Below are 14,372 nucleotides of genomic sequence, written 5' to 3' on the forward strand. Positions count from 1 at the left end.
GCGTAAACGTGCCCGTGGCAGGAAGGGTTCCAGATCCTCCAGGCGATCCACTCGTTCCAAGCGATCCAGGTCCTCTCGCCGCCGGTCCCCGTCCTCCTCTTCTTCCAGTTCTTCTTCCAGCCCCCGCGGTTCCACCCGTTCGTCTCGTCGACGTAGCCAGAGGCAGGTGCCTGATGCCCCGCGAGAGCGGGATTCCCGTGAGGCCAGTCGGGCCGGCACGGCACCACGATCGGTTCCGGCAGTGGACTCACCTGCTGTACCTCCGAGTGGTGAGTGTGAATTTGCTGGGGCTTGGTGGGCGGGGGAGGGGGGTGACATGCTTCCTACCTTGAGAGCGTTGGTTTCGCAGCTAGAAAAGAAGCGGGGGGTTGAGTCTAAACCTCCTCCTGCTAGTTTATTTAAAGAGTCGCTGTTTTGTGGTGTCAGCCCTTTAGGGGCCCACCTGGATGAGGAGACCAGATTGAAGATATATGGTAATCAGTATGTTGACATTTGGTCTCTCTTGTCCGTTGACCAGCATACAGTGGACAAAGAGAGGAGGGTAGCCACGGAGCGGGCGGTCGATAGACGCCCCCGCGTCGCTAAGACAATCAATAACTGGATCCAGGCTTTTTCGGTTTTGGGTTGTGTTATGGGCCAGCGCCATCCGGAACGTTGTTCGGAACTGTTCATCTATATGGACACGATTTATGGTGCGTACAAGTCGCACGGCGGCAGCGCCTGGTGGCGCTATGACGAAGAGTTCCGGAGGCGTTTGTCCATGCAACCGGAGCTGGGTTGGGCCGTCCAGGCCACTTCGGTCTGGCTGCGGTTAATGATGTCGCAAAAGCCTTCGCCCTTTCAGTCCGGGGCCGCCGGATCGGGAGCCTCCGCCCCCGGTCAGGTGGCCGTACGTAGGCCGGGAACGTGCTGGCTCTTCAATGAAGGCCATTGCCGTTTCTTCGGACTCTGTAAATTTAAGCATGAATGTTCCTCTTGCGGGGGGCCTCATGCTGCAGCCAGGTGCTTGAGACCCCCTAAGCCCTCAACCAAAGGTTCAGCGGAATCCAAGGACTCCGGTGAACGTAGTAAGGATGCTACCGTGGCTAGACCGCTACCCTGACACCCAGGCTGCCGCTCAGTTGAGATTTGGTTTTTCTTTTGGTTTCTTTATTCCTTTTGTTTTTTCTAGATCCCCGGTTGTTGCCCCGAATCTGAAATCTGCCCGGGATCACCCGGATGCCCTTAGGGACAAGGTTTGGAAGGAGGTTTCCTTGGGACGTATGGTTGGTCCTTTTGATTCTCCTCCTTTTCCGAACCTCCGGGTCTCCCCTTTGGGGGTGGTTCCGAAGAAGGAACCAGGGAAGTTTCGATTAATACAGCACCTCTCATTCCCTAAGGGCTCCTCTGTGAATGATGGCATTTCCAAGGACGAGGCTTCTGTTTCGTATGTCTCCTTCGACAGGGCGGTGGATTTAGTTTGCCGCGCTGGCCGAGGGGCCATGTTGGCTAAGTCGGACATTGAATCGGCTTTTCGCCTCCTTCCCGTCCACCCGGATTGCCATCATTTGCTGGGGTGTATGGTGGACGGCAGGTATTTTTATGATACCTGCCTCCCCATGGGCTGTTCCATCTCGTGTCACTATTTCGAGATGTTCAGCTCCTTTTTGGAATGGGTGGTCCGTGTTGAGTCGGGGTCCGCTTCTATCACTCATTATCTGGACGACTTCCTTTTTGTCGGTCCTCCAGGTTCTGGGCTTTGTGAACGGCTCCTGGATACTTTCCGGTCCCTGATGCAGGATTTTGGTGTCCCGCTCTCCGCCGAGAAGACGGAGGGTCCTTGTTCACGGCTTTCCTTCCTCGGTATCGAGTTCGATACCGAGGCCATGGTTTTCCGCCTACCGGAGGATAAGCTTACGAAGCTCCGTGACCTGCTGTTAGGTTTCCTTTCGGTTCAAAAAGTTACGTTGAAACAGCTTCAATCCCTTTCGGGTTTATTGGTTTTTGCTTGCAGGGTCATGCCTATGGGACGGGTCTTCTCTAGGCGCCTTTCTTTGGCGTCTGGGGGGGTTTCTTCCCCTGGGCATCACATTCGGGTTACCAAGCCGATAAAGGCTGATTTGTCCACGTGGCTGACCTTCTTAGAGACATATAATGGTCACACGTGTTGGCAGACTCCTGAGGTATCCAATTCTGACATTTCGCTTTTTACCGATGCTGCCGGCAGTCTGGGTTTTGGGGCGGTGTTGGGAACGCAGTGGTGTGCTGAGTCGTGGCCGGCCTCCTGGCGGGACGCCGGCTTGTGTACTAATCTTACGCTTTTGGAGCTCTTCCCCATCGTGGTGGCGATTGAGGTGTGGGGGAATGAGCTCCGGAATAGTAGGGTCCGGTTTTGGACGGATAATTTGTCTGTGGTTCATTGTGTGAATCGACTAACATCTTCTTCCCTTCCAGTTCTCTCCCTGCTGCGTCACCTGGTGCTGAGGTGTCTTGAGCTGAATATTTGGTTCAGGGCACGTCACGTCCCCGGTGTTGAGAATGTGGTGGCTGATCTTCTCTCACGTTTTCGTTGGCAGGAGTTCCGGGAGGTGCTTCCACAGGCTGCACAGGAGGGTGTACCGTGTCCCTCCCACTTGTGGGATTTGGTGGCGAAAGACTCCTGCCGCTGATTCAGTCCTCGGTTGCTCCGGTCACTTGGCGTGGTCACGGTAAGGCCTGGGGTGAATGGTGTGCCTTGGCGCAGGGTGAGATTCGGTGGGGTGATCGTATGTCCTTGCTACGTTTGACCATCGATTATCTGCTCAGTTTACGTCAGGCCGGGGTATCTGCGTGTGTGGCCCAGCGTCGTTTAGCAGGTGTGGGTTTTTTCCTTAAATTGTCGGGTGTAGAAGATGTCACAGGGTGTTTTTGCATTCGGCAGGCTTTGAAGGGCTGGAGGAGGGAGCGTGTGAGTAAGGATAGCAGGCGTCCGATCACGTACGAGGTTTTGACGCGTTTGGTAGCTTCTTCCCCTTTTTTCTGCGTTGAGCCTTATGAGTCCAAGTTGTTTTCTGCGGCGTGTTGCTTGGCGTTTTTTGGGGCCCTGCGGGTAGGCGAATTGGTGTCCCCTTCCCTTAGGCGGTCGGGGGGTTTACTAGAGGGTGATGTAATTTTGTCTCACAGCTCGATTCGGGTCCGGGTACATCGGTCCAAGACGGATGTTTTGGGTAGAGGGGAGTGGCTACTGCTTCAAGCAGTCTCGGGCCCGGTTTGCCCAGTGCAGACTGTTGCGGATTATGTACAAGTTCGCCCGGCGTCCCCTGTTTTCCTTGCGCATAGTGATGGGTCCCCTTTGTCCAGATATCAGTTCGAATCTCTGTTGAAAAGGGGTCTTTTGTACATTGGTTTGCCGTCCTCTGATTATGGCACGCATTCGTTTCGGATCGGGGCCGCGACTGAGGCAGCTCGCGCGGGTCTGTCTGAGAAGGAACTTAAGCGGATTGGGCGTTGGCGTTCTGGGTGTTATGCCCGGTACATCAGGCCCGAATTAGTTCTTTAATTTTTTACCTTCTTTTTCAGATCAGCGGGATCCTGTCGTGTTTTTATTGGGACACTCCTTCTTTTATTGGGCTGAGCAGAGGGCTGCATCTCGTCCGGGTGGTAGCAGCCTTGGTTTCCAGCGTATACAGGTTGTTTGGAGGGGCGTACGCGGCATGAGGTGGTCTCAAGGTCTTCCCGAGGCAGTGGAATTCAGTCGAGGCGTCGACGGCCCGGTAATCCTGGTGGTGCATGCCGGCGGGAACGATCTTTGTTTTGTTCGCATGGCCGAACTTCTTGCGGTCATGCGGGCGGACTTGGAGCGTTTACCTGGTTTTTTCTCGGAGCTTGTCTTGGTTTGGTCCGAGATTGTTCCTCGAGTTCGCTGGCATGGCTCCAGGGATGCCGAGTCCGCCGAGCGGTGTCGGCGGTCGGTGAATTCCCGTATGGCTCGTTTTGTTCGTTCACGGGGAGGTGTTGTTATACGGCATCATCAACTTGAGGGGGATAATGCTCGGTTACTCAGGGAGGATGGGGTACACCCCAATGAGATTGGCCTCGACATATTCCTGTCGGGCCTCCAAGATGGCATCGAGCAGGCTTTATTTTTGTTGGGTGGGGGTCGGCACCCGGTGTAGCCACGCGGGTACCTCCGTGGCGGTGATGAACAGGAAGTAGGGTGACGGCGAGATGATGCCCCTCCGCGGGAGGGGGCCGGGTCACCTGTTTCCTGACCAGTCTATGTTGTTTACATTTCGGTTGCCATGGTGATGGTTGCCATGGCAACCAGTGTTGTTCTTACCTGATGTTATTTAATGATGTTTACATTTTGGTTGCCATGGTTTTTTGGTTTCCATGGCAACCCAAAGTTGTTCTTATCTATTGTTTATAAATAAATAAGCTGTGGCCGACTTTCACCCACACAAAAGGTTAATTGTTGTCTGTATGATTTATTCGCCTGGGAAGTGCCTTAAAGGGGTAAGGGGTATGTTTATTGCAATACGGTTAATCCCCGCAGTCTTACATTGCACGGCCACTATGAAGCAGAGAAGAGATCACAGCGCTTGCACAAGAGCTAAAGTCCCTTCAAACAGCTGATCTGTGGGGGGCACAGGGCCTACTTGGATATGTTTGCCCCCTGTACTGATCCCATAGCTACGCCTCTGTACCCAAACATCATCTGTTAGCCCCATAAATTTCAGATCGTTGTCTGGTCCCAAACAACTATTCTGTACAGAACATAAAAGCTGTAAATATATTAAATTCTACCAGAAAACTCTATATGCACAATATTCTCTGTTATTTTCCAAAAAAGCCTTAGATTTACATGAACTACATTAGCACTTTTTTATTTTATTTTAATGTCACTCTATTTACCCCTGTAAGATTTACAAAGTGACAGGCTCCAGCGTAATACATTAGCAATAACCCCATACACAGCAGGACTGGACACTCTTACAAAGGGAACATGCAGCAAATGTGAACTAAGGATTAACTAAACCTGACATTGCAGTAGTGACAAAGCAGTGTATATAGTCTGTATAAATACGCTACATGGTCCACACCTTTACCTTTCTATTTACCCTTCAGTACTGATAGATCTAAGGATTGTACTTTACAAGCAGGTGCACCTGACACCAGTTTTCCTACGTCTGATGGGAACTTCACACCACTATGCTGTGAGGCCGCTAACCCTGGTCTTGCAACTAGGGCCTTATTCACACATGAACATTTGCCCGTTTTTGCAATTGGACGTTTTTCAATGCCAATTTCCTTTTATGTGGCCTCTGTCTTCACAGATCCCTTTGCAGATTTGAGAATATTGGGAAAATGGACATAAAAGGGCCTGTCCTATTTTTTATGGTTTGTCCTCATGGTCTTTCAAAAGAACAGACATGTGAATAGGAATTCATTGATTGTAACACAGCCATGTAATGGGCAATAAAAAGCAGACATTTGTTTTTTTTTCCCTGTTTAAAAACCCTTAATAAACTTTGATTATACATAAGAAGCAGCCATCACACAGCTGTTTTTCATGTTCATGTGAATAAGACCTTTAGAGTAAGTTCACACTGAGTTTTTTGGTCAGGTTCCATATCCGCCTCAAAATCAGGACCAAAAAGAGGGCTCCCATTGAAATCAATGGGAGCTGCTCAGGAGTATCTACAGGGAGCAGTTTCTTCCGGCTCCCAGAACAAAGAAGTGAGCTCATTCTTCAGGCCGAGTTGCCTCGCGATTCGGCCTGAAGACACTCCCTTGTCCGGAATAGGCCTATTCATTGGGTCTAATGCGGAGTGGAGTGCGCGGCTGGATACATGCCGCTGCAGTGCACCAGCTTTCAGTTGCGGCTACCCAGCTTTTGGACCGTAACTTGAGGCGGTTCCAGTCCAAAAAACCCAATGTGAACTTACCCTAAGTCTCTCTGTATGGAGTTGGTGAAGAATACGGAGAGGATGCTAATTTATTTAGCTATAATTTTGTATGCATATCTGTATACACGCCATAACTTTCATTACCAATGCTCAATACCACGCAATTTCTGGAAGGAAATAATGGGGGGATTTATGATCTGTGTTGTCAAAGTGGGTCTTCATATCTCCTGCGTTGGCAGAGGATGCGCATGATTTTGGAGAATTTTAAAGATTTTCTCTAACCATCTTATCGGTGATAGTCTCTTGTCTTGATCGTTTGCCAATGCATACAGCCAACTCTGTAACAGACACTTGTCAGAAACCCAGCCATGATTTCCTTATTGTGGCCAGGTTATCTTCTCATACATGTAGTGTCTCTGCCTGATAACCCGGCCACAATAAGATCATCATGGATGGGTTTCTGACAATTCCCAGACCATAGAAAGCTGAGATCTTTAGGCTAAGGCCTCACAGGCCGGAAACGCAGTGCTAAAGCGCTGCGGGGACAACCGCGGTGGGAACACATCATGGTTCTTCCCGCAGCACTTTGAACAGAAAGTTTACGGAGTTTTCCTCCACAGACTTTCTGTTCCCATTTTGTGGTTTTGGAAATCGCAGCGTGAATCACATGAATCCCATCCACTTTACTGTTATTGTATAACGCTGCAATTTTTCTTGTGGCGTTTCCGGCACAGGCGAATTGCAACATTTCCGGCCCGTGGGGCCCCAGTCATAAAAACATTTTTGTAAACACACCCTTTCTGCTATGAAGATTTTTCTACAATGTATGAATGGAATTAGTCAGAATCCCATCCAATTTGCAGGTAATGTAAAAAGTAATGTTTTTTGCTGCAGCATTTCCACTGTGGCCAAAACTCTACATTTTTTGCAAAATGGGGCCCGGGCCTTGGTTAAGGACCCATGCAGTGAGCCATAGTAAAAAATAAAAATAATGAAAAGACTGTGGTGGGAACATATCGCTTTTCCACTGTGTTTTTCCCAGAAAGTCTGAAGAGTTTAGATTTTTTAGGAGCAAAACAGTAACAATGCAGTTACATGACATGATGAGGCTGCTGGAAAAGAAAGTCAAATAATTGCTGCTGCTGCTGCATTCTGCTACTCTGTGAATACTCTGATACTGCTATATGTTCTAGATAAGACTACACAGAATGAAGCAATAAATCAACATCCTCCTTCCTCCTCCTCCATAGACTTCTGTGTATGAGGCTGGATCAACACCATCCTGATTGAAGATAGGGAGCAGGAGAACAGCTTAAAGGGGTTGTCCCATCACAAGGATCCTATCTATACTACTTGTTAATGTGAATATAAGACTTTTCCTAAATACATTGCTTCAGTAAAACTGCTTTGTTTGTCCACTATCTTCCTTTATTCAATTAATTGTTGACACAACCCTTGACTTAGCTGCTCATGAGTCCAGTGATGTATCTGCCTGCTCTCAGGGGGGAGGGAGGAGGGGCTAAGTACAGGGAGCGAGCCTGTGTATCTAGCTATTCCTGTGTCTACACCATGTGACCTAGATTCCTACTCTCAGATAGGGGAGAGGAGCTGCTTTCATTTCTGAACATCTTCTGTTCTCCCAGTTATCAGGCTAGATAATTCATTTGTGTTCATTATGGCAGAGACAGGCAGTCTCTGTATGTAACACAGAATGGAGTTGCTGCTGCCTGTACTTCATAGTTCAATATGGGTGGGCGGAGCTACACGGCTGGTTGCATGTGAAACCCCACCTACCAAATGATGCAAGAAACCAGGAAGAAAGAAGATTTTACAGCTGTGAAGACTGGTGAGTATGCGACGTGGGAATACCCCTTCAAAAAGTGGAGAAGGAAACAGATCTCATTTATAAGATCTATCACAAAGTTTTTAGATTCACCTGCACTGTTCATTTAAGAGAAGTTGTTTATAACTGGATGTATGCCTTAAGCCTTTTAAATCGGTGGGGAAAATATATTGCTTTTTTAAAATATTTTTTTTTAAAGCTTTGCGCGTATCACATTGAAACCAATAGGGAAAAAAGCAGTCCATTCATTTCAATGGGGAGCGCACGTATGCTGGCTCCCATTGAAATGAATGGGATCTGCTTTGTACGCGCTGATTCTGAACGTGTTTTACGTTCAGAATCAGCTCAGCGTATACTTAGTGTGAATGCACCCAAAAACAAACTTTAGTGTCACGGAATTTGGCCATGTGATTGCTATGCCTGACAGTGTAATGTCTCTGGTAGATTGTACAAAATAGCTGACTGGCAGTCCTTCATCAGGCTCTAAGCTTCCATGGCACCCTGTGTTTGCACTGTGGATGGTGCCAAGGGAAGATAGGGGGACTGCCTTGATACCATGAGTCGCTATTGATCCAAATACCCAATTTTATGTACTGACAATAAGATATATATATATATACTAGCTGGTACCCGCGACTTCGTCTGCGGTGATTGTAGAAGTGGGTAAATACAGGCGCCGGTAAGGTTTTCGTACTGTGTATAAGGTATGGGATATGAAATGTAACTTTGTATCTTGTTGTTGCTGTAATTCAGAGAATACGTGAGACTTTTGTGTTGAATGTAATTTGTATTTCAGCTGCTATACGGTGTTCTCAGAAACTGTACATAGTGTCTTTGGGACAGAGGTATTTCAGGTTAATATACTTTGATATACGACATTGTATGATTTGTTATTTTCCGCCAGTACATGTACATTTTGGGCACAGGATACTCATGAGCAAGCAACATAAAGTCTGGCCCTGTGCATGACAGTTTAGTAACTCCATGCGCCTTTTAGTAATAGCAATTAACCCCATCATGTCCCTCACATTAACCCTTGTGTAAGAGTTACTGATATGTGAGAGACTTGGAGGTAATAATTAAGTATCTTCATTATTGAGGTCTTTTATTAGTCCCTCCATATGTCTCACATATTAGTAACCTTTATATGAGGCACACAGGGGTTAATATGAGGGACATGATGGGGTTTATTGCTATTAATGTGAGGCACATGGAGTTACTAACACTAAACTAATAACCCCAAATGCCTGACATTAATGAGAATAGTAATCCTATGTACCTGTGTGTTTTTCAGTTTCACTTTGCTAGCAGCTTCCTCGCCTCCTCAGGGAACCTTTGCAGGATGCAGACGGCAGGAGCAATCACTATAGCAGGCACAGACCTGAGCGATTAAGCTCCACCCCCTGGGTTTCCTGCACCCCTCTCAAAGGGGAGTGTCCTTATGCTTGAGCTCTAGCAGAGCACTGAAGGGACTTCATTTAACTCTTGCAGGTCCTGTGCTGCTGGTGTGCCAGTGAAATATGGCAGGAGTGCCACTCTTGGCATGTGTGCCAGGGGTTGCTGACCTCTGCTGTAGAGGGTAATATGAATTTTGTGGCTTGCTATGGTCCAAAGTGTGTGAGATTGCAGAGATAGTGATGTGAGTTTGGGTTTTGTGGGGGTCCTGGGAAAATGTATGTGCGCTATTGTGACGAAAAGTAGCCTATTGCGCAATCGAGTGTAGTGACTATGTTTGTGGAAAATTTCAGCCAAATCGGTGGAGCGGGTTTTGCGTGATTGAGGAACAAACATCCAAACATCCAAACACACAAACCCACAAACATCCATAATATTAATAGGATGTGTGTATTTACATACTCTGTTGTGCGTCAGGTAAAGGATAGGAACCTTACCATTGAACCTCGAATGTTTATGTCATGTGATGAACATACTGTACAGGCACATGGCTTGTTACAATATGGTTATCATAACTGTGTCCTGTAATAAGTCATGTACCTGTGTGCCCATCACGTGACCAGGACATGTTCTTATCTGCCAATAAGGCTCCTTTCTCACAGAGTAACACACCGCTTATTTAGAAACGTATACACGTGTCAGAACGCGGCGCTTCAAAACAGATCCCATTCATTTCAATGGGTGCCGGCTTACTCGTGCTAGACATTGAAATCGATAGGAGGCTTTGTAACACATTGATTTAATGTGTTACGCGCGTAAGCCGGCACCCATTGAAATCAGTGGGATCTGTTTTAAAGCGTCGTGCTTTGACACGTGTATATGTGTCTAAATGTGCGGTGCGTTACTCCGTGAAAACGGAGCCTAAAAGTCTCTATAGAAGGACACAACAGTATTCCAGGACGCACATGAACAAGGACGGGATCTGAAGGAAAGAGTTTGCTCCATTCTTTCTGCAACATATTACTTTCAGGGAAGGACACATTACCGTCCCAGAAACATAATGTGGTTACTATCCGGTAATTCTCCTTTCCAGTCAAAAGCCCATGCAGGGCACCAGGGACCAGGAGTCTCTCTATACTATTGAGAAGTAGTGCTATTTTTCTATCAAATGTGATGGAATCTGCAACAGAAGCCTCTTATAGATGAACCAATTTATTTTTGAATAAACAGATGAATATAAACTGAATAATTCATTGTTCAAAAAAGGAAACCACATTTTCCATTAAAATCTTATAAAAATTCACCAAATAATTTATGTTTCTATAATCTGTAGAAACGGGTCACCGCCATCTGTCTCCATGCCAAATACAGAAGTCTATACTATACTTTGTCTTAACACACAACACAACATTACTATGCGGAAAGTGTTACCTTTCTTCGGATTTGCATTAAATCGTATTCCTCTATATAATTCCAAGGATATTAAGGCATATGCGATAGTCATAACAATCCCAGGAACAAGGAAGAGAATTAACAGAAGAAAAATATACCTAAAATTGAAAACATAAGAAACAGTCAGGGAATAACAATGACTCTATCTAGATCATTGACTCGCTATAATGAACACTAACATACTGGATGCAGAATTCTTGATCAGAAAAATTGCAACAAAGTTAAAAAATAAAAAAAAAGTAAAAGCAAAAAAGTACCGAATATACTCAAGTATAAGCCGAATTTTTCAGCACAGTTTTTGTGCTGGAAAAGCCCCCCTTGGCTTATACTCGAGTCGCGGACACTGATAAAAAAAAATAGCCCAGGCACATGCGCAGTAGCACGCGGCTTCTACTACGGCTACTGCGCATGCGCCCAGGCTATTTTTTTTTATCAGTGTCCGCGAGCAAGCGCCGGAGGAGGATGGGACCCGAAGACGTCAGAGGAAGAAGAGGCGGGAAAGAAGAAGACGGCACACCCTGAATGCCCGCCCAGGGTGCACGTTCCGTAAGTAGAGAACATTCTTTTTTAAGTTATTATTTTAAAACGGGGGGGGGGGGGGAATAGTTTAATATAACATTTACGGTGCCTGAATAGTCTTTTTAAAGGCTATGCACGCATATGTGGGGCTCTATCTGCAGGATTTTGCTGATAGAGCCCCTTTAAAAGAAAATAAAAAAAATTAAAAGTTCTTAATCCCTCCTTTCCCTAGAATACATATAAAAGTAGAAAATGACTGTGAAACACATACACATTAGGTATCCCTGTGTCTGAGAGTGCCCGGTCTACTGAATATAGGGGATCTGCAGTGCTCCTGTTCCATCAGGAAGGGATAATAGGAGCACTGCAGATATCCTATATTCAGCCAGGCCGAATTCCAAGTGGGGGAAAAAAAAACCCAGTCCTCAAGCTCAGGGAAAGGGCAGATAGACGACCAAAACATCCCCTCCCCTTCCCCATCACCCAGCAACTACTGCACCCAAAAACTCCAACCATTTTAATTTTTGAAATTTTCCAGTAGCTGCTGTATTCCCCCCCGGCTTATACTCGAGTCAATAAGTTTTCCCTGTTTTTTTGTGGTAAGATTAGGGACCTCGGCTTATATTTGGGTCGGCTTATACTTGAGTATATACGGTAATGTAAAATTTAATTAAAGGGGTTGTTCGGGCAAAAATAAAAAATAAATTTTTTTTAAAGGCCTGGGACTTGTAACCTTGAGATTGTTGATATTTTTCCATAATTTTGGTTCTCAAGCCCTCAAACAGCTCTCTTCTCTTCTTTCTGTTCTCCATTCTTACTGTGGCACACACAGATACACAATGCAAAGATGGAGTCAACTTTTCTCCTTTTATCTGGTTTCAAGTGTGATTTTTATATTGCCCACACCTGTTACTTACCACAGGTGAATCGAAATGAGCATCAAATGCTTGACAAACAAAAGCTATTTACCCATAATTTTGAAAAGATGCCAACAATTTTGCCCACCATATTTTTGGAGTTTTGTGTGAAATTATGTCTGTTTTCTTTTTCTCATTTTTATTGTGTTATTCCAATACACACAAAGGAAATAAATGTGTATACCAAAACATGTGTAATTGCAAAATTTTCTGGGATAAATACTTTATTTTCTGGAAAACTTCAGGGGTTCCAACACGTACGGCAATAACTATATGTGGAAGAGAGAGCACCAGCGAGCACCAATTATAAGGGGATCAGTTCGTTTATGCTAGAAAGATGTATGACAAAAAAAGGAGTATACATATATAAGAAAATATCACCCCCCCAAAAAAAAAAAAATTTTTTTTCAATATACAATACATACATTTTATTTGGCAGTTTGGCACCAAAGATTAAAATCACTTTAAAACATAGCAATAATGGACCATTCAGAATAGAATACAAAAATTACCCAGAATGTACACCATGACAAAAACTGCAAATGAATCCAACCAGAGACTAAATAAATGGCTGTCCCTAAACTAAGAAAGTGTTTATGAGCAAAGTGCATATAGTGTCAGCAATCTGAACAATGAGCAGACAAGGAGTAATATATATCATATAAATGTTATACAAAGCCGAAAACAGGCTAAACAAAATAGCAACAGAAACGTACTAAGAAATAAATTCCCAAGTGATTTAGGCAAATGTTTAGATATCCCATTGTGTAAGAGGCTGAGATGAAGAAGTCAGGGTGCAAAACATTATACAATGCTACATCGATATAGCACCCCAATAGGAGTGGTCTATAAAGTAAATCCCCATATGTATCACCAAAAAGGCTTCTCAGGGGTATTCAATAGCCAAAAGAAAGTGTCCTTATATAGCAAATAATAATTACCTACCGTATATACTCGAGTATAAGCCGAATTTTTAAGCACAGTTTATGTGCTGAAAAAGCCCCCCCTCGGCTTATACTCGAGTCAAGAAAAAAAAAATTATTATTTATTTTTTTGGGGGGAGGGGGGTCTATGACCAGTCACAATAGTAATGTATAGAATCTCCCATAAAATAGTGGTGGTGGGGGGGGGGAAAGAAGCATTAAAAAAATATATAATAAAAAAATAAAATAAATAAAAGTTCTAAATCCCTCCTTTCCCTAGAATACATATAAAAGTAGAGAATTACTGTGAAACACAAACACATTAGGGATCCCTGTGTCTGACAGTGTCCGGTCTACTGAATATATGGGATCTGCAGTGCTCCTGTTCCCTCGGGAAGGGGTTAATAGGAGCACTGCAGATACCCTATATACAGCCAGGCTGAATTCCAAATGGGGAAAAAAAAAAAAAACAGTCCTCAAGCTCAGGGAAGGGGCAGACAGACAACCAAAACACCCCCTCCCCTTCTCCAGCACCCAGCATCTACTGCACCCAAAAACTCCGACCATTTTCATTTTTGAAATTTTCCAGTAGCTGCTGCATTTTCCCCCCCCCTCGCCTTATACTTGAGTCAATAAGTTTTCCCAGTTTTTTGTGGTAAAATTAGGGAGGTCGGCTTATATTCGGGTCGGCTTATACTCGAGTATATACGGTAATAATAATTATCTGAGGCGAGCACTGGCATACACAAATGAGCATAGGGTAACTAATCGCACAGGTGAGAAGTTTCATTATATCACAAAATCGCAAGAGAAACTTATTGCCACAGTGAAAGGTGCGCATGCGCACAGGATAAAAAGGTGTCCCCAGTACAATCAATGAAATATTAAATATATTATTGGCATATTTGGATGACTGACATCAATTTCAAACACCTATGATAAATAATTAATGATAATTAGTGAGCCCAATTAAATGAAATCTACTTAAGAAGGACGTTGCACATTAGGTTTTAAGCAACATGGGAAAGAGAAAGGATCTCTCTACTGCCAAAAAGCATCCAGTAGTGCAATGTCTTGGACAAGGTATGAAAACAGATATTTCATGAAAAATGAAGCATGATCATTGTACTGTGAAGAGATTTGTGGCGGATTCATAGCACAGACAGGTTTGTGGAGATAAAGGCATAATGAGGAAGGTTTCTGCAAGACAAATTCATGGGACTAAGACAGCAGCTGCTAAAGTAGGTATTTGAAGCTGCTGGTGCCTCTGGAGTCCCATGAACCTCAAGGTGTAGGATCCCTGAGAGGCTTGCAGTTGTGCATTACCCTACTATTCGTCACCCTTAAACAGTGCTCACAAGCAGAAATGGTTGCAGTGATCCCAGACATACATGAAGACTAATTCTGAAACAGTCTGGCTCACTGATGAGAGCTGTGTAACCCTGAATGCTCCGGT

The 14,372-nt window shown here is 45.0% G+C and overlaps 1 protein-coding gene across 1 annotated transcript in view; it reads right to left on the minus strand.

Annotated features, from left to right (window-relative positions):
• CCKAR (cholecystokinin A receptor) overlaps positions 1–14,372 on the minus strand; it is a 56,829-nt gene that overhangs the window by 5,502 nt on the left and 36,955 nt on the right. Inside the window, exons 4-5 of the mRNA XM_075260053.1 lie at positions 10,537–10,655; positions 7,321–7,334 (exon numbers count right to left, since the gene is read on the minus strand). Of these exons, the coding sequence (XP_075116154.1) occupies positions 7,321–7,334; positions 10,537–10,655 (133 nt within the window). The remainder of the gene's footprint in view (positions 1–7,320; positions 7,335–10,536; positions 10,656–14,372) is intronic.

This window comes from Leptodactylus fuscus, chromosome 1 (genome assembly GCF_031893055.1).
Source record: "Leptodactylus fuscus isolate aLepFus1 chromosome 1, aLepFus1.hap2, whole genome shotgun sequence".
Taxonomy (NCBI): domain Eukaryota; kingdom Metazoa; phylum Chordata; class Amphibia; order Anura; family Leptodactylidae; genus Leptodactylus; species Leptodactylus fuscus.